Source organism: Pezoporus occidentalis, unplaced genomic scaffold, assembly GCF_034315485.1.
Source record: "Pezoporus occidentalis ecotype Australia unplaced genomic scaffold, CSIRO_AGI_Poc_V1 ctg69, whole genome shotgun sequence".
Taxonomy (NCBI): domain Eukaryota; kingdom Metazoa; phylum Chordata; class Aves; order Psittaciformes; family Psittacidae; genus Pezoporus; species Pezoporus occidentalis.
Genome location: NW_026916041.1, coordinates 2,881,849 through 2,907,318, shown reverse-complemented (window position 1 = coordinate 2,907,318; position 25,470 = coordinate 2,881,849). Strand labels below are relative to the sequence as shown.

Sequence of the window (25,470 nt, the reverse complement as noted above, 5' to 3'; positions counted from 1 at the left end):
CTTAGCTAAAGCTAGCCTTAGCTGTTCTTAGCTAAATTTATATTTGATTTCTATTTTTTTTGTTGATATTATAAAGCAGTCACTTACTGAGGGTTTCCATAGTAACAATTGAGCTAGGTTTTTTTTTTTTATTATTTTTTTTTTTTTTAATTTTAAAGCTCTTTCATGCAATTAACATACATTTGCAGTGAGATAATTGGCATGGAATACTGTTCCTGCTTTCCCAGTATTATTTAACCAGAGCAGGGTAAAGCATGGCTTTCGGTGAAACTCGAGATTTTATTTTCCCTCCTCTGTAAGAACATTAAAAATACTTTACAATTTACTTACATCTTTGGTTTCTGCGTTTGCTCTTGTACATAGTCATTCTGAAGAAATTCCACTTTTTAAAAAGGAATTGCCTTGAACACAGAGAAAAGAGATGCAATCGTGCTTCTGCTTTGCAGGGAGACAGTTGCTCACTGACAGAAGGTAACCAGCAATCTCTCAGAGAAAGGCAGGGTAATACCATTCTCCTAAAATCCAGGGGAGATGCAACTGGCTCTTACTATTTTCTCTGTTACAAAACTCCGAGAAAAAATGTATTTATTTTCATATTTTTTCAAATGTGTTGGATACCAGCTAATAAAATTTTGAAAGCATATAAAATCATGTAATCAGACAAAGTGGGGTAATGTGCTATTTAATAGTCTGAAATTAAGATTCCTCGAAAAAGCCCTGATATACCCCAAATTTCATAAATGACCTCATAAACTAATAACAACTAACTTTTCATTGTGACCTCTTAGAATCACGCATATGAAGACATTAAAATATTCGGGGGTAAATTTTCAAGCAAAATTACCATTAAAAAAAAATAACACATGTTGATCAATTAAATCCTGACTGCAGGTAAACATGCCTATGTTTACTTCTGCATTACCTTTCAGTGTTTAAATCTGGGAAGCTTTTTAAGCAGCATTCTACTGATTACTCATTTTTATAACTGATTCATTGTCCATTATTGTGTTGAATCACAATGTCATGGGAAAAAATGTGGCAGCATCATATGATCTTTCACGTGTATGTCACCATTTCAAAGAACTCAGACATCTTAAAGAGATCAAGGGAAAGGGGGAGAAATTCTTCTCATGTTGGGGAATAAGAGTTATGACAATATTCAAGAAAAAACATGCCCGTGTCAGCTATGGAGCTGGGAAGAAGTTGAAATTCCTGTTCATTCAGCAATAAATCTGCCTTCAATTAAACTGTGAAGTATTTCTTGATGTTTTAAGAAACTCATATTTTCAGATGCCTTTCATGTTTTCTCAACTGCTTACCCTAAAATTTTCATCTTTTTTTTCCCCTCTCAGTTTTTTTTTTCCAATATCTCCAACATAAATATTTTTAGTTTGTGCATAATTTAATTTTCTTTCAGTTGCTCAGTATACACAGATCTTCACACTGGCCCATCTCTAGCTACTGAAGTGAAATCTTTACTTTATATTGGCTCTACTAATCTATTTTTCCTCTCCCTGTCAAAATCTGACCACATATCTTTTCATTTGCTTTGGATTTGTATCAGCATAGTTGAGGATAAAGTGTAGCCTGAAGTAAGCGAAAGCAATGGATGCAATTTTTAGATTTATTTAGTATTTCAAATACAGTTGTCTTAAAATGCCAAGGTTGAAATAACACCATTTCTATTGTTTAGGTCAGCAGAAAGGTGGAAAATGGCAAAGCACATCAACAGTGACAGGAAGGAAAAGAATTGACTAATAAGTCATTGCTATACATAGTAGGAGGCAAAATGTTTGCATCACATAGAAAGACCCTGCATGCCATATACTCGGCTGTTATATCCACTGGTCAGTATTTTTGCAGCAATTTATATGTGCTGAGGATAATTCCTCAGTTTTCCTGCTAGATTTTTTTCCTCTGGGTTTACTTCCAGCTGTATCAGGTCCGTGATCTGATTCAGACTACAGAGTCTCCTTTTATATTTGCTGCTTCTTGTAGCAATCTTTGTTTACTTTTCCTGCTCCTTTCTTCTACCCAAAGGCTCTTATCTATATTGTCCAGTATAAATTTTCTTTCTTTCATTGATTTGGTAAGATGTCCTAAACCTTTTTCTTCAGCCCCCATTAGATCTTAACTATAGAACTCATTGCTTTTCCTTATCATTAATGGCCAACTTTCTGATATTTTTTATAATGTGTTTAACCTAGACATATATTATTATCTCTCCACATTATACATATCACATATAACACATGTATATATTTTCATTGTTCTTTTGTGTATTATTCTAGTACAACCATGCATTTGTATGAAAATATCTTTCTAATTGTATAATATAAAAATATAAACTAAATAGAAATTTCATGAGATAGAAATTAATTTATTTCAGATCAATGATCCCTGAAAAACACAGTCTTTATTGTTTTTTCTTTGTTTTAATTGCAATGTTGATCACTTCTTCAATACAGTGAAATGCATTTGCTAAAAATAATGTAAATACACTGTTTTATGAATTATTCTAGACCTGCTCATAAAAAATATTGCAAAAAAGGCACTTAAAAGGGCTGGCTAGCTTTGAGTAGGCACAGCAGGCTCCTGTTTCTCTGTGTTACTGTTCTCTGTTAGGAGAGTTTAAAATTCATTTTCACACTATTACAGCCTTAAAATAGTCAGAATCTTGCATATGGCTGGTTAAATGCATTAAGCTTAGTGAGGTGGGAAGAAATGAATGGAACTCCTCAGCAACAAAAATCACCTAGTCAAATTAAGCTTATTACTTTTCTGCAAGGATACATTTTCTTAAATGAGTACTAAATTTTAATAATTTTATTTTGCTGGTAGTAAAGGAATTAATGATGTCCACATCTGCACATCCTATATAACCTCTCCCCTTTCTCTCCTCCCCACCTTACAGGTTCCAATAAGGACTTGTCCTCTGAATACTGAAATAAATTTCTCAAAATGTTTCATAAGCAGAGGAAAAGAAAAAATACAGATATTTTACAAATATAACTGCCGGCTTGACTGTCACATATTACTCATCGATAAACATGCTGCCTGGGCTGAATCCTCAATTTTATTTTTAATGAACATATCTTAGGCAAAAAACATGAAGGTGGAGGAGGCTTAAAGTATGTTCTGTCTTTCCGTGTTTATCTCAATGCACCCAAAGAGTCTTCTTAGATAATATCTTTTTATAGCTTACACTATGGCTATTTTGATGATATCTTCAAATAAGAAAATATCACATCTATGAATATGAATTACTTTTTTCTTTAAATAAATGGTATGTGTAGAGATCAACATTTAGAATTACAGAATCATAGATTAGTTAGGGTTGGAAAGGACCTTAAGATCATCTAGTTCCAAACCCCCTGCCATGGGCAGGGATACCTCACACTAAACCATGTCACCCAAGGCCCTGTCCAACCTGGCCTTGAGCACCACAGGGATGGAACATTCACAGCTTCCCTGGGCAACCCATTCCAGTGCATCACCACCCTCACAGTAAAGAACTTCTTCCTTATATCTAATCTAAACTTCCCCTGTTTAAGTTTTAACCCGTTACCCCTTGTCCTATTACTACAGTCCCTAATGAAGAGTCCCTCTCCAGCATCCTTGGAGAACCCCTTCAGATACTGGAAGGTTGCTATAAGTTCTCCATGCAGCGTTTTCTTCTGCAGGCTGAACAGCCCCAATTAACTTCTTCCAAGTAAAAAACAATCCTTGATATAACCATCGATGTATGAAAATTATGTATTTGACATGTGTGCACTTTTAACTGGTAGAATTTGGACATTACCTGACAATAATGCTTTTTAACCTGATGTAATACTAGATAAATAAAATTCAATTTACCAAGAAATGCCATTTAGCTATTGAGGTAGGTTTTAGAAAACGTATTCTCTTTATGATGTAATGAAGACAGAACTTAAAATATTGGCTGAACAATAGAATCATAGAACAGTTAGGGTAGGAAAGGACCTTAAGATCATCTAGTTCCAAACCCCCTGACATGGGCAGGAACACCTCACGCTAAATCATATCACCCAAGGCCTTGTCCAACCTGGTCTTGAACACTGCCAGGGATGGAGCATTCACAACCTCCCTGGGCAACCCATTCCATAATAAGCCTGACTGATATTGGTACAATACTGAACAAGCTGTGGCAAGCAGAATAAGATCGAGCAAAATTTGTACTTAATGCTAACATCTATAAGTTAGAATCAAGGAGATCTATAAATGTTTCTCAAGAGACAACAAAGCTGGCTAGCACTGCTGAAGCAGACCAGAAATAATGACTGATAAGGCTACCAAAACAAAAAAAAATATTAAAAGGTTACCTGTAGACTAAAGGGCTCAATTCATCAATTTCATCAACGATTTAGATGAGGGAATTGAGTGTACTATCAGCAAGTTTGCTGATGACACTAAGCTGGGAGGAGTGGCTGACACGCCAGAAGGCTGTGCTGCCATCCAGCAAGACCTGCACAGGCTGGAGAGTTGGACAGGGAATAACTTGATGAAATTCAACAAGGGAAAATGTAGTTTCCTGCATCTGGGCAGGAACAACCCCAGGTTCCAGTATAGGTTGGGGAACGACCTGTTAGAGAGCAGTGTAGGGGAGAGGGACCTGGGGGTCCTAGTGGATGACAGGATGACCATGAGCCAACACTGTGCCCTTGTGGCCAAGAAGGCCAATGGCATCCTGGGATGTATTAGAAGGGGGGTGGTTAGTAAGTCGAGAGAGGTCCTCCTTCCCCTCTACTCTGCCCTGGTGAGACTGCATCTGGAATATTGTGTCCAGTTCTGGGCCCCTCAGTTCAAGAAGGACAGGGAGCTGCTGGAGAGAGTCCAGCGAAGGGCAACAAAGATGATTAAGGGAGTGGAGCATCCCCCTTACGAGGAAAGACTGAGGGAGCTGGGTCTCTATAGTTTGGAGAAGAGGAGACTGAGGGGTGACCTTATTAGTGTATATAAATATATAAAGGGGGAGTGTCACGAGGATGGAGCCAGGCTCTACTCAGTGGCAAACAATGATAGGACAAGGGGTAATGGGTACAAACTGGAACACAAGAGGTTCCACTTAAACTTGAGAAGAAACTTCTTCTCAGTGAGGGTGACGGAACACTGGAACAGGCTGCCCAGGGAGGTTGTGGAGTCTCCTTCCCTGGAGACATTCAAAACCCGCCTGGACACATTCCTGTGTAACATTATCTAGGTGCTCCTGCTCCGGCAGGGGGATTGGACTAGATGATCTTTTGAGGTCCCTTCCAATCTCTAGCATACTGTGATACTGTGTAATTCAGCTGAATAAACATTGTCTAACACTACTTTGATGTTGTACGGCATCTAAGATATCCATACACTGCGAGAAAATATGGCACAGGACCTGTAGGAAAACCTACAACTTCTGGAGCATGCTGCTGAAGCCAAAACCATCTTAAATGTCTCTAGGCAAATAAGCAAATGAACACAGCCCCAAAAGCTTATATTCTAACCTCTGTCTCATAACTACCACTATTATTTGGCTTTTTTCATACTTAAGGCCATTTTTTCAAAGTAGTCCTAACATCTGTTGAAATCCAGGTGGAAACCAACAAAAAATCCTAGCCATTGCAGGCCTGTGATTGATTGCAGTAGGAATTGTATAGAAAGAGGAAAAGGTAAGATGTATTACTGAGAATTTTTAAATATCCTTAAAGAGGCTACTATTTGTTAGCACACAATCCACAGCTGATTGTGGGGGTTAAAAAAAAAGTGTGAAAAAATAAAGCAGCACAATACATTCAAATCAACAGTATTTCCCTTTACTAAAGCCAAAATGCCTGACAAATATTTTAATAGTCTGTCTTCAGCCAGTTTTTACTCTGCCTGTGTTCACATACAGAATATAGAGTTTGCAAAATTTCATTAGAACTTCCACATATTCATCAAAAGCTGCATTAGAATGCATTTCGTTACACTCACAGCATTTCCATCATCTACTAATTTAGGAAGAAACATCAGAAGAAATTTTTTTCTGGAGCTGTTTGATTTTTAGAAAACTATTTGTCTGCTTCTTGTCCCTATTATCTTCTACATGTCTGCTGACCTGTTTTCTTCTGCACTATTAGACAGTAATGACACTTCACCACAAATGATTCTTTTTTAGAGAGTAGGAGAAAGCCCCCAAGGTACTGGTCCTACTTTTACCATAGGCAATTCTCTCTTTTTCAGTGACACTTCTTCACTGGAATATCATTTGTCTCGTTGTTATATTAGCATTTCTTTTTAAGGAATTCACTGTCAGGCTTCCCTCATTAGACTGAGTTCTTCTTATCCGATATTGCTATTGCCATTTAGCAATATGATCACAGAAATATGAAACGAAGCCTGCCACCTTCTTTCTCAGGAGCCCATACTGGCTCTTCCTCCCATCAGTTGTCCTTTTCACAGCAATTTCTTTTTTATTTAACAAGAGCATTACAAAAGCATTTGGATATTTTTCTGTGACTAACAATTTCCAAAGCTTATAATGTCCCTTCTTACAAATGTAAGATTGGAATTTACATTTGCATGTCTGAAGGTAAATATTCATCTATTAATAAAGATAGGAATTTCAAAGAATGACAGAAGATTAGGGGGAAAAAAACCCAAAACCAACAAAACCAACTAAGCAGAGGTACTGTGTATCAGTCCTTAAATACATGCAAAGTTGACACACTGAAAAAAAGGGGAAAAAAAAAAGAAAAGACTTAGTGAATAAGCCATTTTCTATGTCTCTGGAGGTTAGAAAAGTCACGTACATCACTGTAGCAAAGGAGATCTAAATTAGCAATTTGAAAACTAACTTTGTTACTGGTAAGGGTACCCATACATTGCTTAAAAATTGCTAAAGGATTCTAGAACAGGTTTCAGAGAAGCCTGCCTAGGAGATGGATAAGTTGACATCTTGTAGTTTCTTCCAAGTCTTACTTGTGATCCTGTATGTGCAGATAAAACAGCAATTTTAAGACTGAGCATTAACCAAGATAATAAAACACTTCAGACATCATGAAACTAGCATGACATGGGGACACCAACAAGTGTAGAATCATAGAATCGTAGAATCATAGACTCATAGAATCATAGAAGCATAGAATAGTTAGGGTTGGAAAGGACCTTAAAGATCATCAAGTTCCAATCCCCCTGCCACTGGCAGGGACACCTCAAGCTAAACCATGTCACCCAAGGCTTCATCCAACCTGGCCTTGAACACTGCCAGGGATGGAGCATTCACAGCCTCCCTGGCAACCTATTCCAGTGCCTCACCACCCTAACAGGAAAGAATTTCCTCCTTATATCCAACCTAAACTTCCCCTGTTTAAGTTTTAACTTTAAGTTTTACCCCTTGTCCTGTCACTACATTCCCTAATGAAGAGTCCCTCTCCAGCATCCTTATAGGATCCCTTCAGATACTGGAAGGCTGCTATGAGGTCTCCACGCAGCCTTCTCTTCTCCAGGATGAACAGACCAAACTTCCTCAGCCTGTCTTCATACGGGAGGTGCTCCAGTCCCCTGATCATCCTCGTGGCCCTCCTCTGGATTTGTTCCAACAGTTCCATGTCCTTTTTATCTTGAGCACACCAGAACTGCACACAATACTCTAGGTGAGGTCTCACAAGAGCAGAGTAGAGGGGCAGGATCACCTCCTTCAACCTGCTGGTGACGCTCCATTTAATGCTCTTTACATACTTTTGGGGAATCCTGGAGCAGCTTCTCTAACTGGGAATGAATGAGTTCACCTGTGGTTGAGCCCTGCTGTAAATCTTTCCAGCTACTGACATTGGTCTGCTAACTCAAGCACCTACAGAGTCACATTACAAATACCCTTCAGCACTGCGGTCTCCTCAATTACATTTGGGCAACTTCCGCCAGATTCAGAGGAGCTACATTACATGGATATGCCAGAAGCCTGAACCTTCCACTTTGCAATTCAGAATGATGGTTTTACACAACAGTCTGCTTCACAGCTTTCTCCCAGTCCCAAAGGTTGATGGGGGCTCTAGATAGGTTTGATGATTTCCCAGCTTTAGCTCCCTCCTCATTATTCACATTGTCTTGTGTAACCCTTGAGTGAAACTTAGTAGTTCCACATTACAAAAACAAATAATGCAGTTATAAAAGCCTGATAACTCTTCTTTTTATTTATTTATTTATTTATTTAAGTACTGTACACAGTAAATACGTGCCCTTTTAGACCTAGTGATGACATTAGGCTATCTGTTCCTCCGAGGAACATTTAGCTATTATTTTAATTAAGGTGTAATAAAATATTCCTCCCTGAAATGTCTGAAAAAGCAATTAAACTTCAAACCTCAGAGTTAGATATTCTATATGGTAGATTCTACAGTGGAAAAGCACATCTTCCCTTCTGCTTTGGCAAGTGAAAAAATATTAAATCAATCTCAGGTGAATGCCATTCAGACTCCTTTCATTTGCTTTACACATTTAATAAAATCCAAATTTGTTCCTCCTATTTTAGATTGGTTTCTTTCCTAATCCATCTCATTTCTTCACAAGTTTGTTCGTGGTTAGTTTCCTTTCGATTTTGAGCAATTTTAATGTTTGGTTTTGGTTTGTTTTTCCTAAGTCCTGGCTTCTTTTATTCTTATCTTTAATTTTATTTTAGTCAGGTTTTGTCTAGTGCCAACAGGTTTTCACTTATTCTGCTACCTGCTTTGGTTGCTGATTTGGCTGGGATTTTACATCATCTTTCATTTTATTGTGATGAGGTTGTCACCATTCAGCAACAATACCTTTTAGTTACTTTCATGCAATTTCTAAGCATCTGTTTAACAATTGAGACAGTTTTAGGAGATGTTCTGCTTCAAACGTCTCAGATTATGGGACCAAAACACAGTTCCCTTCCATTAAAATGAGAAGATTTGTGTACCAAACTGTTTTTCAAATATGAACCAAGATTCCTCTCAAAACCATCTTTTCTTCAGGATTTACATTAATATAAGTTAGAAAGTAAATGATATATAAAGAAGTAGCCTACATTTTTCTGATCATTAAACTATTTCTTAGTAATTCAATTTATGAGATATATTACTAGAAAAGCTACCCTATATTTCACCTTACAGTAATATCTGTGATCATAATCTTTAACGTTTTGCTCAACATACTAAAATTACATTTCATAGATTTTCCTAAATACAGCACAGGCACAATCCTGTACTTGGAAACATATTCATTTAATACAAAATGGTAGAAAAATGGCTATCAAATTTAGGAAAAATCAGATTCAGTAGCTATTTTTATCTGAGGTAGTTTAGTTAGTAGCACAGTAAGGTTTCAATTATCCTAGATCATTGAGACAATACTTATGTGTCTAGAACTAGCCATTTAAAAATCTAATAGTTTTTATCCAGTTGGCAAATTGTTAATTCTAGAGCAAAACTGTCAGAAAGTCATTAAGTAATCAATTTTTTTCTTCCCTGTTGTTGTTAAATCTGAAGTAAGTCATGATGCCTGTAGTGGGCACTACTTTCCATCATCTCAGAGCTGGTAGATATTACAAAATACTGCTAATACAAAAGGATGGACAAATATCAGCTGCAGAGCAAAAGCAGCTCTGCTGAATTAAAAACTATTTAGGTTTTTTATAGACTCAGTTGTGGATTTAATTAAAAAAATTTCATACATATCATTTTTACTAAAAGTGCTGAATATTGGTGTTTTTCTGAGAGATTTAAGACAGCTTTTTCTATCAATTTATCTTCTGCTTAAGTAACAAAATCATTCCACTTCAATATAGAAAGTTGTTTTTAATGGGATTTACACCCATTGTGTCATATTCTGCAAACAAATGATAACCATTTCAATTTGATTAGAGTGACATACAATTCAACATTGCCCTGTTTTCCTTTTTGTGTTTGTTTTAATTATCACACTCATGAGACACTTTGGCTTGCTAAATTTAATGGGACAAGCCTTCAGAACTGAATCCATTCTTGCATGACCCAAGAATATTTCAAAAATACACCTCAGATTCATGTATTTTAGTTCTGCTTAAGGGCTCAGAAGTAACTGAACACTTCAGAGAGGTTTTTCAGGCAGCCATTTGAAGAACCCATTTGCTATTGTCACCACTGTACTACAATATCCTATTTGAATTTTTTTATATGTTAATTGAAACACACGTTCAAAAGGCATTTTCAGTTCTTCACTTTTAATGAACATTGTCTCACTTTGTCTACAAAACAGAACAGGGAGATCCTGAGAAAGAGCCTTCTGTGAACAAATGAGGCACTTAAAAATGTCAGTTTAGGGTGCACAGCAAAGCAAACTGATGATGGTTTATGGTACAGTGTCCTGGGTTAAACCATGACATACAGCCAATGTACAGCCACAGCTTCAACCTTTCATTTCAGACTAATGCTTTTGTAACAATAAAGAGAAAGCTGAAAATGTTCCACTTTCTTTCCTTATCATATGGAATCTTTCTTTCTCAGTCTATAGGACTAAAAACAATTTTAGTCATAATCCATCAGTGTAATGTCTGGCTTGAGAAGGAGAATAAGGCCTTTAACAGAGACCAAAAGTAGAAGAAGATTGATTTTTGGAGTGATGGAACAAGCTGTTTTGTATAAATTCACAACCTGGCCATGGTAAAGGATGCAACACTATTCGCATACATACAACAACATCCTTTAAATTAGAGGGGTCTGCTCATTTGGTACAAAATGTCAATGTTACTCCAGCTTCACAATTTTTCCTACTTTTTGGTTTTTTTTTTAGGGCTTGTGTGCATGTGCCTATATGGGGTGGCAGGGTGCAGAATGTGCTGACAAGTTATTACATTAAAATTATTTATGCATCTGATTTAATGTCTTAATTAGATGGGTGGACAGCTGGGGAGGAAGCAACATTTCCCTATTCTGAATGAGGCTGCATGCCCATGGCCAGATTACATACATTTTGAGTCACCTCAACTCATAATTTCAGTTTTTAGGATATGCCAATTATATGGCAAATTCTCTAGACATTGCAACTTATTTAAAGACAGTTTTTGAGTCAATGATATCCTATATAGAAGCAGGAACTTTCCTCTATGACTATAGCAAGCCAAATTATTTGGTTTTGTTTTAAGCTCAAATAAGTTTTTAACCAAGACTGCTATTACATACAATAGTGCTATGTAACATTTAATGCCCAAAGCTCTACTTTTTCACTGGAAGGCTTTAAACGTACAGTTTGTCCATTTGAGGAAAGGATGGCAAAAATTTGAAGTGCATCTTGCATTTAAAACATTCTGTCAGTAATAAAAGGCATCAGCATATGCTTTTAGATGATAATGTACTTACAAATCAAACACATTGCCTAGTTAGGGCTGTTTCAAAACCACAGGAAGATGAACTTGGAAAGACTAGTACTTCTCACCTTGAGGTTTTGCTACTAAATATCAGATCACAATGTGAATTAAATGCTTAAAAATGCCCACAGAACCTCTTTACACTGGGATAAAGAAACAGAAAACAGAAGGGTGTTCTTAATGACCTGAAATCAAATTGAAAAGAGATGTTGGTACAGTACAGCAGAGGAGATAGATAAAGAACATTTTTACCCCCTTGTGGATTTAGCAGGAAAATACTTTCTTATTGAGGTAAATTGCTAAGAGACGATGTGTAAATGTGAAACAAAGGTATGCAAGATGCTTTATTAATCTCTAGCCTAAATGCACAGGCACTGAAGAATTTAGGCGCCAGGTTTTCTATTCCCTGTTCTGTGGTGCATTGGAAGGGTAAAGCTATTTCAGATAGCATGAGAATAGCAGCTTCTGGTGATAGTCTGTTCAGTAAAGATACCAAAACCACAGGGATATTCAAAGTAATTTTTGAAAAATCTTTCCCCAGACCACTTCCATTCTTGAAAATTTCTGTTCTTGGTTCAGCTACACCAGACAAAACATGCTTTTATTTTTTAATGAAGTTTGCCTTTACAATTAAGAAAACCCTCTGTGATGCTGCAGCAAAATAAGAAAGAGAAGGACTTAAAAAGGCAGTGTTACTATTCACCAGTTATCTCTGTAATGAAATTCCTCATGTCTCGAAATATAAAAGATGTATCAAATTATTTTGAGACTAATATTAATAGGATCCAGTTTAACTAATATCGCACTGAATGTATAGCTCTTTCCTGCCGTTACTGAAAGTGTAAGATAGCTTCAGAATCTTCAATGAAAGGCCATAAGTGTTGACTACATTGTTTTGTAAAAGATAAAGATAAGAAAAGTTGCAACTCCTCTCATAAATGTTTTTTTTTCCTCCCTCAGAGCAATAATTTACAGAAAGGGGAATTATAATTAGAATACACTAAAATAAGAACCTTTGCTCTGCTGTGTGACAAGAGTATTAAACTTTGTGGGAGGCTAATTAAGAACAGTCAAAACCTTAATCTGCAATTTTGTTGTTGTTTTTTTGGTTTTGGTTTTGTTTGGTTTTGTTTTTTTTTTACACAGTAAGTGCTATTAATGGTTCACGTTTTACAATGAGTCAAAATCTCTCATTTAAGGCCACCTACACGTTATTGTTAGGAATGTAGGCCCAAGCCATTCCAGATTCAATTTATTTTTTGCCAAATGAAAACCAATATCATGCAATTTTGGTATCTTATAAATCCAAGACCTGGACTATTCCACTTGCAAAACAAGGTGGTGACCCCTGAGCATTATTTGTTCTGGAGGGATACAATACTTATGACCTAGATATTTAAGAAAATGACATTTGGATAATGAAAGCCCTGCTGGAAACAAATGCTAGGGAAAAATAGATCATGAGAAGATTTTGGTTTGCTTTTCTGACTGGCAGTGATCTTAGTCATTTTTCTGGTGGTCTGATGGTTTCATGGCGGTTTTAAGGGCTTCATCTGAGTGGTGGACTTGGCAGTGTTAAGTTTATGGTTGGACTCCATGGTCTTAAAGGTTTTCTCTAACCTAAAGGTTTCTATGATTCTACAACTAAATATGAAAATAACTATGCTTTCAGATTTTCCCAGGAAGCAAGCAGAATGAATTTTCTGGCAAACAATCCTAGGTTCTTGGGAAAGTCAAATCAGAAGAAATGCAAGATCGTGTCAAACATATGATGAAATCAAATTGGTCCAACTTGAATCTAAACCACACAAAATGAAAACTGATTGATAATTTCAGAAACTTTCAGTAAAAATAAATCCACATGAAAGACTGAGGTAGGGTTAACTGACACAGAAATTATTGCAGAAAACATTACACTTTCTCAAATCTGTACTTTGGACCAGAAACCCAAAATACACTGAAATATTTCTTCTCAGAGTTTCATGTGGCTTTTGTCAACACTTTGCAGCCGAGTATTTTGAACATCAATCAAAATGTAGCAGATGTGACCAAATACGAAGGCGAGGTGCTGGAAATCATACATTAGATGGAAGGGTCCGGTGTAGAAATGTAGTCCTGTCAACTGTATTTTTGATAAATTTTCCACAGTTACATTCCCCCCCTGCAGAACAGTGTCACAAACTCCACACTGCTCTAGCAGCAGCTGAACTTGTAATGATTATTTTTAAACAGATTAACATTTTTTTTAAAGAGGCTAGCAAGACATGGGTTTACTCAGCAGCCCACATTCAGACTATTAAATGTTAGTGAAGTAATTTTTTGAATGTTAATAGAAGAATTGCTTCTGACTAACATCAAGGTAACCTTTAAAACACCTGTATTTGGGGAAAGGGGAATAAGATTACCTTTCTTACAAGCTGTCATACAGAAAACATACAGTAAGGTTCAAGTACGCAGTATTTTTTATTGATGGGTTCAAGAGGAAAAAAACAGTAAAATTTTCAGCTGTTGTAAATTAGAAGTTATTATATGACTGAGTTGCCTGCATTCGTGGAGGACTAGGTTTCATGATGTGGGAGTTTCTACTTTATGCAGCATAAATCCAGGAAACTAATCAAAATTATTTTAATTTAAATTAACTGAACATTTGGTTCACAATTTGTAATTTTCCAATTCAGTAACTTTCAAAGTATTTCAAATAGAGGGATGAATTTGATCTGTAAATGGTACCTCTGGCTAAACATATGACTAATCATGCCATTTCGCTGCCTAATCTTTTCTCTTTAGGTAAAAGCATCTTATTGGAAGTAGACTTGAAATTTTCAGTGGGGTCAGTATTTCCAAGAATGACTCCTCTGGAATATACTTATGTGCAGCCCTTTAGAAAACTGCTGAAAAACAGGTGTCTAAGCTTAAATGAAGAAACTTTTAGGGGTTGTCTTAGTAATAGCACCTATAAAATACTATAACCTTAAACCATGATCTAGAATCTGTCTTCAGATACTAGCAAATGTGGAGTGTCGCATGTTAAGCAAAATAAAATAATGTAAAGGAAATTAGAATTGAATTGTTGTAATGACAAATATAGCTTTATAATTCCTTTCTTAATGCAGGCATATTGTTGTTTTCAAAGTTATAGATCGTTAAAAAAAGGTTTTTAGCATTTTAAAAGAAATTACACCTATTGAAACATAATCATAGCTTATTATACACTGAGATTGCTCTATTTCACCCAAACAATAATGACATTGCGTTTTAATGTCTCACCTTACTAGAAGTCTTGGCAGCGTTTCATAATAATCTAATTTTAAAATATATCAATTTAAAATAAATATATGAATTTTACTACAAAGGCACATTTAAAAACAAACAAACAAACAAAAATAACCACAAACACCTGAACATGACAGGTATCTTCCTACATTTTAATTTCTTTTTCTTATCCTCTCTGAACACATGAAGCTGCAAGGACTTCCAGATTCTGCATGAACCTCAGATTTCCCAGAGCACCTAAACATTACATGAATTCAGGCTAAGAACTGAGCTTGAAGATGCTCAAAAAAATAACAAACAGCATCTTAGGCAAGTATCTCCACGAAAATTAACCAGTCTTTCAGCAGGTTATGCAGGTTCCCTAGGCAGACACTAGATCTTTCCCTTTGACACTTGTGTGGCTTTGTTAAATAATAGCCTCTCCAGAGATCTTTCTTCCTGAATTCCTTTCCTTCCTCCTTATAAAACACCTTAATTTGTTAATAGGAAATGTCTTTATTTCCCAAACAGCACCCTTCAACAGATCAAAACTGAACAAAAGTGCTTTTGCAACATGGCTGAATTTCACCTATGGAGAAGACATCATGAAACTGCATCTGTGACACAGCAGTGACAGGACAGACTTGGTATCACAAAGGTTTATAATACAAGACAGAGACAGCAACCATCAGTTGTGACACTTTAAGGAAAACCTAAAAAGAATAAAATCCTTAAATCTAAGAACTAGCTCCGAGGACTGCTGTCTCACAGCTATGTCTAGAGTGCCATCTACTGAGAGTAGCTTCCATTGCAACTCCCAAAGTAAAAAGTTCTTCCGGAAGCACATTCCTCTTTGTGCCAGCTGTAGTTGATGTAATCAGAAATTTCTTGTCGGAATTATAACTGTGATTAATTCCACTTGATTTTTAATTTTTGTAGTTTTTTTTTTTTTTTTTTTTTTTAGGACATATGGGGATTTTCAGTAGAGCTACTTGTTCATGTTGCTATCATACATTGCAAACATTTAGGGGAGTCTGACACATCTTAGTGCATTTAAATAAGGAAAAAAAAAAAGAAAGCTGCTATATGAAAATCTTGGAGTTATATTATAAACTGAAGTAGGAGCTTAACTTATAGTAGGGACAAAGTATTCTCTATAGTAGCCAGCTGTGGATTCAGTATGACTAGGTTGCTTAAATTCAAATGAATATAACCAAATAATGCCCTGGGGTTGTAATTTGATATTACAATTGTTTTCTGTAATCTGCTGGTTTTGAGTTGAAGTACTTCTTGCCACCTGAAAGCCCCTTACGTAGAAGGAAGATCTTTGCTTTTAATCTCGCTGCAATTGAAGAGTTCTATCATCTTAAGATGGCACTTCCAGGTGGAAAGACATAAAATCCAAACACTGCATTTTCCCATATAAAAATACTGGACAACACATACTGGAAGAGATTCAGAGAGCAGTTGCCTAACAAGCATTAGGACGAAACCAGAAAAGGGTTTTTTTTGTTCAAACTCTGAGGCAGCTCACCAGAATTTTTACACAGATCTGATGAAGTCAGTTCTCCATGCAATCATTTCCGAGGAGCCCCAAGAAATAGTTCTTTCTCCCCATCTCGTACAGAGTACAGGGATAATTGCCATTACTAATGTATTTTTCCATGCCTCTTTTTTTTTAGAAGTCTTAAATGAAAGAAAAAGTGTTAGAAACAATGAAATATGAACTTGTGATAGAAGCAGTTAAATGTAAAGAAAAAATAATTAATTATTGGAATGGAGAATTTCAGACAACTATGGGCCTAGTAGTAGCAGTGGAAGATAGTTAAAATTGCTCAGATTGGTAGCTCATATGTGATATTTAGCATGATACAAGGAGCTTGGTGACAGCCAGCATGACTTCACTAAGGGGCAATCCTGCCTGACCAATTTGGTGGCCTTCTATGATGGGCCTACAGAACTGATGGAGAGGGGTAGAGCAGTTGATGTCATCTACCTGGGCTTGTGTAAAGCGTTCGACACTGTCCCACACAACATCCTTGTCTCTAAATTGGAGAGACATCAATTTGATGGATGGACCACTCAGTGGATAAAGAACTGGCTGGATTGCCGCACACAAAGAGTTGTGGTCAACGGCTCAATGTCCGGCTGGAGACCAGTAACAAGTGCTGTCCCTCAGGGATCGGTGTTGGGAATGGTCTTGTTCAACATCTTTGTCACTGACATGGACAGTGGGATTGAGTGCGCCCTCAGCAAGTTTGCTGATGACACCAAGCTGTGTGGTTCGGTTGATACCCTGGAGGGAAGGAATGCCATCCAGAGGGACCTCGACACACTTGTGAGGTGGGCTGATGCCAACCTCATGAAGTTTAACCATGCCAAGTGCAAGGTCCTGCAGCTGGGTTGGAGCAATCCCAGGAACAGCTACAGGTTGGGCAGAGAAGAGATTCAGAGCAGCCCTGCGGAGAAGGACTTGAGGGTGTTGGTTGATGAGAAAATGAACATGAGCTGGCAGTGTGCGCTTGCAGCCCAGAACACCAACCGTATCCTGGGCTACATCAAAAGGAGGGTGACTAGCAGGTCGAAGGAGGTGATCCTGCCCCTCTACTCTGCTCTTGTGAGACCTCACCTGGGGTATTGTGTGCAGTTCTGGTGTGCTCAAGATAAAAAGGACATGGAACTGTTGGAACAAGTCCAGAGGAGGGTCATGAGGATGATCAGGGGACTGGAGCACCTCCCGTATGAAGACAGGCTGAGGAAGTTTGGTCTGTTCATCCTGGAGAAGAGAAGGCTGCGTGGAGACCTCATAGAAGCCTTCCAGTATCTGAAGGGATCCTATAGGGATGCTGGGGAGGGATTCTTCATTAGAGACTGTAGTGACAGGACAAGGGGTAATGGGTTAACACTTAAACAGGGGAAGTTTAGATTGGATACAAGGAGGAAATTCTTTCCTGTGAGAGTGGTGAGGCACTGGAATGGGTTGCCAAGGGAGGTTGTGAATGCTCCATCCCTGGCAGTGTTCAAAACCAGGTTGGACAATGGGTGATATGATTTAGTGTAAGGTATCCCTGCCCACGGCAGGGGGATTGGAACTTGATGATCTTAAGGTCCTTTCCAACCCTAATTATTCTATGATTCTATGATGTGTGTAGGAAACCTATTGAGTCTAATAATAATTGTAACTTTCTATGATAATCATGGGAAGAACAACTATACTGGTATCCCAGAGCACTCCCTGTTTAGGGGGACAAAAATGATTTGGGGATTTATAAGTTCAGTATTCTGGTGATGACAAGACGAGTAGGCAACTGAGTCATATTTTGAACTGAACTATGTTCACAGAGGGACTTAAACAAGACTGAGATATCATAGCCACTACACTCGTAAGTACACTTTCCTGGAATGTCTGCCAGGAAACAAATGAAAAGGCAAGGGCAGTTTGTGACAAGTGCAAGTCTTTTAAAGAGCGTTTTCCCTATAAAGTGAAATCCTTGTTGCCTCTAAAAAGCAATTCTGCATTTCAAGACAATAAGATATGTTCCTGATCTGCAGTTTCCTGGTTATGAGCAAAAAACGCCCAAGGGATGTCTCTTCAATTGGGCATTCCAGGCGTTTTCATGAAAGGGACTGTAGCTGAAGCTGGGAAAGTTCAAAAATGTTCACAAGCTGCAGCAGTGGGAAAGAGAGAGATCAGTACAGACGTTACCTCCTAAGGAGTCAGAAAAAGCCAGTCATGAGTCAGCTCTGAAGACAAGATTTTAGATTCCATCTTTAGAACATTTATCTCCACTCCCATGTTACACATTGATTTCAATGGAATCTGTAAATGACTGATTGAAATCAGAGCCCCTTAGTCTGAATTCAACCAATCTTACTTACAGCAGGTGACCAGAAAAAAATACCCCATTTGAGCAAGATTCCCTTTTCAAGGATACAGGGTTACTAGCAAGAGGCAAATGCATTAATAAATTAAAAGCCAGGAAAAACAGAACATACTAAGCTGCAGGTGCATATCCCACTGAAATAAGTGAGAGTTTTTGAATAAGCTTCAATGATCTTTGCATTAAACTATTTAGCAGGGAGTTCAAGGTAAATATCTCCTGATGAGAGCTTGTTTACCAGAAGTTTGCTTTAAAATACTGAAGAAATCAGCACACATATCTTAATAAGCTGGGAAAGTTTAAATATTCTTTAGTTCAACTTTTACAAGTATTGTATCTGAACATTTGGCTTTTTTTTTTGGTAGCATCAGTTCTAAAGCCAGTTTATAACTGTGCACCTTCTAACTTACATTAGCCACAGAATGTAACAGACCCAAGACACAGCAGATACCTGGAACATGCTGCAACAGATGTTCACAAAAAAAGGAGGAAAGTTATTTTGCTGCTACAATTTATTTATTGCTTTTTTATCATTTTCATATTTAAAATTGTTCTGGTATGCTCTCATCACCTCTCAGGATTTTTATTGCAGTGCCACAGACTTTGAGCTTAATGCTCCTCCTACAGAATAGTACTGTGCATTGGAGTAGCTGAACTAAAATGGAATCTTCTCCATCTCTTTAAATGCATTAAATGAGACCAGTGTACATCTATATCAATGCAGTATGTAGAGCATGTAGTAGTGAGTGAGGCGCTGAATCTGTGAAGAAGGAGGCAGTGAACAGAACTGCCTGACCTCTGCTGGCAGCAAAACCATCTGCTCCCAGGATTAATTAGTGAACAGAATTTCAGTATAACTTCCTACGGCTGTGGATTTTTGAAAAAAAAAATAAAAATCGATGAGTAGCACAGACAACACATGAGAGAATACATTTTAAAATTGAAGTACTAAATTTGAATTAAGTGCAAAAGTCCCTGTAAATGTGACATAGCAAGAGAAAATTCAAGATAAACTCTTTAGTGAGTGCTTCCTACACAGAATTTGAGAAACATTGTGTCAATTGCTAATTAGATCAATAATCTTATAATAGAAAAATACATTTTGGAAATGATTCATATGTTTCTTAATGGTCTTATCATGAAAGGGGCTAAAAATCATTTAAAAAGTTGTTTAATAATTGCATTCTTCATGATTTTCTTTTGTAGAAAACATGCCAGATTCAAAAATTAGATACTTTGATAAAAAGTACATTTAATAAAAAGTACCTAATAAAAAGTAAAAACCTTCATAAAAAATAGATATGTAACAGGAAAAAAGGAATAAGAAATTGTCACTCCCCCCCCACATTCTAAGGTAAAAATAATTAGAAGAGAGTGTTTCTTCAAAACTGCAGAGTAAAAAGCCTCCATCAACAGATTAGCTGTTTCTTTGCAAATCAAAGGAACTCTGGGTGTCAAAATGAAATATATTTTGGGCAGAACCTTACATACATGTAGCTCCCAGGAGTCAGTTGTTTTTGGCTTAGCATTTCTATTCTAAAAACTGATTGAATTTATATGAAAATTTAGCATTTATTAAGGGAAATAAACACGTAGTATTTTTTGTGTTGTTCATAAATCGCTGTCAATAAAGCAAATGTAATTGTATAATAAACACATCATATTTCTTTGCTTATTCATGAGACTAGAAATTCAGATGTAATAAGAGGAATCAGAGTCCTTATGTGCATTTTCCCCTTTGATCCTCTTTCCACTTTAATCATTTTCATTTTCCCTTTCCCTTTTCCCTTCCATTTTCCTTCACGGAAAGTGAAAAAATCTTGCCATCTTGTGGTCAACGGTAGTTATTATACTATCAAACAAAAACATGAAACAGGCTGCATGTACTATAATGGTCACCATGTGGAAAGCTGCAACTTCGGTGAATTTAAGGAAAGAACAGAACAGAACAAAATTTGTAATTATAAAGAAAATGTCATACACTTTTACCCGTGCTGTATAGATAACAAGTATAGAAATGTCTCAGAGTAAGAAAGAATGAAGTAAGGTGGACTGTACATTACTGGATTCAGCCTACACACTGTTAATCACTGGAGATGCCAGGAATATTTTCTTTTGGCAAAAAGCTGACATTTATAATCAAATTCACATGTTTTCATAAAAAATTTAGACTTAGGTGAGCTGTGAAAAACTCTTAAGACTATTACAGATCAGCAAAGTATCAGTTTTCATATTGCCCAAGACACCAAATGTGAAATATTTAGTAATTACAACTCTCACAATGAACACAGTAGATAAAGGCACCAAATTTTGTTGCCAGAAGCTTTTCACAAGATGTGGACAAGCGGTAGTGGCCACCTCCCTGCCTGAAGGAAGGTCCCCAAGGAGAGAAAATCTCCAGGTGGTATACACTTGACAAAGCAGCTCCTCTGTTGACCTTTTCACTTTACATGGTGGATAGATAAAAAGGTCATATCTATGCTCTGGCGATTTGTGGCTGCTAAAACAGTGAAAATTTTTTTCCTGATTTATGCAGGCAGCCAGCCTTATTCTCCCCTGACTGCCTGACCAGACCTCCCACAATACAAGAGACAGATTCAAATTCTTTTGGCTTATACAAAGTGACTGGTGCCATATGAAGAAACAGTTGTTCTTTTCCTAAAAGGAGTTCAGGTTGTCTTCACTGCTATGATCTTGTAACTTTTCCCACAAGCTTTGCAACTAATCCAGTGGGATTTTTTGCATACCACCCCATGAACCAGTTAATGTCACTGTTCTGATAAGGAAGAAACACTCTCCAAAAAATCAAAGCCATTCTTTTTTGTGCACTTCAAATGACAAGGTCTCATGTAAGCCCCCGATGCTTTACTGGTAGTGATATGTGTTTGAGAATTTTTGGAAATTAAAAGGCTCTTAACAATCCAGAGAGGGTACTTGAAAATTAAACTCACCTAGGACTTTTCTCTTGCACCAAAGGCTAACTATCACAGAATAGTTCATGTCCATATAATGAAATACTTTTATTCCAAGACAAGGTGACTGCATCCAGAATATCTATTAAAATGGTCCTTGGCATAAGCTAATTCCCAAACCATGCCTTGGTATTGCCAGGTAAGTGATAGTTAGCTCAAGTCAAAATTATCCCAAGAACTGTTTTAACATTTTATATTCTAGATAGTTGATGTCCTGACCCTGGGAACATTCTCTGATTCAGTTTAATGACTATTAGGTGTACTCAGATATTTTCACCTCCAGATTGTGGCAGTGGATTTGGCTGTGAATCCTGAAAGTAAAAACTGAGTTACAAATGATCTTGTTATTTGAAAAGAGGTTTGTCCTGGGTTCAGCAGTAGCAGTCATTTTTCTCCTTCTTGGTAGCTGGTGCAGTGCAGTGTTTTGACTTTCAGCTCGGGAACAGAGCTGATAACAAGGGTGTTTTGGTTTGGCCAAGGACTTTGTGAGCGTCATGCTCTGCCAGGGAGGAGGGGAAGCCGGGAGGAAGCAGAGACAGGACACCTGACCCAAACTGACCAAAGAGGTATTCCATACCACAGCACGTCATGCCCAGGATGTAACAGGGAGTTAGCCGGAAGGGCTGGGAGACTGCAGGGTTGGAGGAGGTATGGGTCGGTGCTTGGTCGGGCCTGGGGAGCGAGTTATCGGTCGGCTGGTGGTGAGGTGTTGTATTCTCTTCCCTTGTTATTTCCTTTATCATTATTATCATTGGTGTTAGCAGTAGTGATCTGTATTATACCTTAGTTACTAAACTGTTCTTATCTCAGCCTGTGGGAGTTGCATTCTTTTCTATTCTCCTCTCCATCCCTCTGGGAGTAGGGAGAGGGAAAGAAGGGGGGGGAGTGAGTGAACGAATTGCCTGACTGGGTTTAAACCACAACAAGGTTATTATACTCATTAATTATAATTAAGCTCCTATCTCCAAACAATATTGTTATTGTTTCACCTTATTCTCTCTGTTACTTACTTGAAGAAGAGAAAAAAGGCTAAGGGAATTCTATGGAATGAGGAAAAGAAACTCATATATGGTATGGCTTAAATGGTGCTGGAAATGTGGGTTATTTTCCTACTATTGCCATAATATCTATCAGTTCGACATGGCTTGTCAGTGTGCACTTTGCAGCTCAGAAAGCCTATGATATCCTGGGCTGCATAAAAAAAAAGCATAACCAGCTTCTTGACCAGGTCAAGGGAGGTGATTCTTCCACTCTACTCTGCTCTTGTGGACCCCACCTGAGATACTATGTTCAGCTCTGGGGCCCCCAGCATAAGAAGGGTGTGGACTTGCTGGAGTGAGTCCAGAGTAGGGCCACAAAGATGAGGGCTGGAGCACCCATCCTGCAAAGACAGGCTGAGAGAATTGGGCTTGTTCAGCCTGGAGAAGAGAAGGCTCCAGGAAAACCTTGCAGCAGGCTTCCAGTACCTAAAAGGGGCCTACAGGAAAGACGGAGAGGGACTTTTTGACAAGGGAAGGTAGTGATAGAACAAGGGGCAATAGCTTTAAACTGAAAAAGGGCAGATTTAGACTAGATATTAGGAAGAACTTCCTTATTCTGAGGGTGGTGGGGCACTGGAACAGGTTGCCCAGAGAAGCTGTGGCTGCCCCATCCCTGGCAGTGTTCAAGGCCAGGCTGGATGGGGCTTTGAGCAGCCTGGTCCAGTGGAAGCTGTTCCTGCCTATAACAAGGGGTTGGAAATGGATGATCTTTAAAGTCCCTTCCAACCCAAAGCACTCTATGATCCAATGATAGCACTCCAGCTAAAATTAGGCCATGATATCCTGCAGATGGTATGCTGAATTTCCATTCTGCTCAGGTGAATTAGAAAAAAATTAAAAGTGCATATTTGTTCATAGAGAACCTCTACATTGTTAAAAAAACAAAAGACACACTACCAATAAAATGTTCAAATACTTTTCAATGAAAAGAAGATCCATTCTACATTACCTGGATGCAATTATATATAGGGCAAGACAACAGATGGAAATTTGAAATTTCTATTAAGAGAACAGTATTGAAACTGAAGTAGGGGCAATTTATTTGCAAAGGCAACAGTTGTTAAAATGAAGCAAGTCCCATGTAAGGATGATACGGGTTATTTTTGATTTGAGGATTTAATTTAATGTTTATCCTAGCATTTAGCTTCTTTGCATGAATATTAAGAATTAGGTAGTCTGAACCTAGGCAACAATATCTGGGCCTCAAAACCTTTTCCAGCTGCTATCCCACTGGTGATATATCTGAAGAATTTGTTTAAAAACTGTGAATATTCATTCTAAAAAAAAAATAAAATAAATGAAGATACTAACAAACATGCCAAGAAATACAAACAGAAGTATACTTGTTTATGACTCATTTTTAACCATTGTTGACTGCATATAAAAACCAGCCCAAAAGGTACAGGCAGTCTCTACCAGCAATGTCCCTGTGATCTTGGCTACAAACAATTTAATTATGGAAAGTATTTAACAAGCAGATGGCAGGATCTGCCTGGAGCAGAGGTGGATAGACGGAGCAGAAAACAACAGGGTATGACTCTAATCCAGTAGTATGGATCCAAAATCTCAGTTCAAGGCATGTGTTGTAAGAAGATTCTAACTCTAACCTTAGGCAAGCTTAGGTTCTCAATTTTTCATCTGGAAAAAAAATAAAAAATCTAATTGTATAACAGAAATGAGCCTTGGCACATTCCCTCAACTTTGTTTTGGATGATTAGGATCACCATGGAATTCCAAGCAAGCCACTGATCTTGTCTAGACTATGGTCCAAATACAGACTCACAGCCTGGCTTGAGGGTGCCTCTTGATTACATACCTGCGCAAAATTACTCTTGTCAAGAAGTTAAGTGAAACTTTATTTCCTGTAGTCACAACAGATTTTAAGAAAATTTTGTTCAGAGACCAGTTTCAGTAACAAAATCTATGCTACCACATGAATAACTTACAGTTCTTTAAACAGAATCATTATGTCTGTCTTTAAGGCTAGGAAGAGTTTTGTTTGTTGCAAAAAGAGAGTCTCCACTGTATTAAAGGTCAGAAAGTTCTTCTGAGTATTATATAGTTGCTTGAGCACAGGGAAAATAAAGCTGAATTCAGAATGATTAGAAATTACCATATGCATTGATTAATACTAAACATATGTAGCAAAATTATTTACCATTTGTTATATAGTATATACTGCAGAATGCTAGCAGAATTTTAAAGTCTTTGCAGCCCACTATCGTGCAGTAGCATATGAAATTTGAGCAAACAAGACTAATAACTTGGTTTGATGAAGCATATGTATGCTCTTGCTATGAAGTAAACATATAACGCAGTTAAGATATTTGATCTGCAAGAACTCAATTAGGCAATATACCATTTAAGAATGAATAATTTATTCCTCATTCACCTGTTTCTTCATAGCAGCCTTAACTATTTTGCTTTTGTACATGTCTATGTACACCTCAGGATTCTTCTGTACCCAGATCTCTAAAATGCATTCAAGTCCCTTGCTGCAATGCAGCAGGGTAAATGTCTTCTATAGCTATTGGAATTTTGCATGGTATTGCACATTGGTAGACCAAACACACAGAACTGCAGGCTTCTGTACAAAATAATCATGTCTGTGGCTGTCAGGAGAGTAAAACTGCATAACTGAAAGAGATTCAGCTGTCAGACAGTCAAGAAGTAGGACTGTTTAAATGCTTTTGAGATGCTCATGTTTTCATCCATTCAATTTTCTGTAAACCAATAGCTTTGCCTCAGCAAGAGTAACCACATAACCAACACAAAAAGCTGAAAGATTTCCATTCTAAGGCACCATGATGGAAGTACTTTTTCTTGATGTTTATGGCAGTTGAACTATGATGCTTCCTAATGATATTTCCTTTACTGCAAAGCCTCTGAAAGAGGTAAAAATTCAGAAAAAAAGGGAAAGGTCTGCTTGTTTTATCATGTTTTGAAGGATGGAGCAGGTGCATTACATGTGGGCAGACAGTGTC

At 37.4% G+C, this 25,470-nt stretch overlaps 1 protein-coding gene across 6 annotated transcripts in view; it reads right to left on the bottom strand.

The window, feature by feature from the left end:
- RALYL (RALY RNA binding protein like) overlaps positions 1–25,470 on the bottom strand; it is a 396,968-nt gene that overhangs the window by 129,257 nt on the left and 242,241 nt on the right. Inside the window, exon 1 of one of the 6 annotated variants that reach the window (XM_062641597.1) lies at positions 331–579. The exons of the other annotated variants lie outside the window; for them this stretch is intronic. Within the exon in view, the coding sequence (XP_062497581.1) occupies positions 331–511 (181 nt within the window). The 5' untranslated portion in view covers positions 512–579. Of the gene's footprint in view, positions 1–330; positions 580–25,470 lie in introns of those variants that run through there. 6 annotated transcript variants of the gene reach the window in all.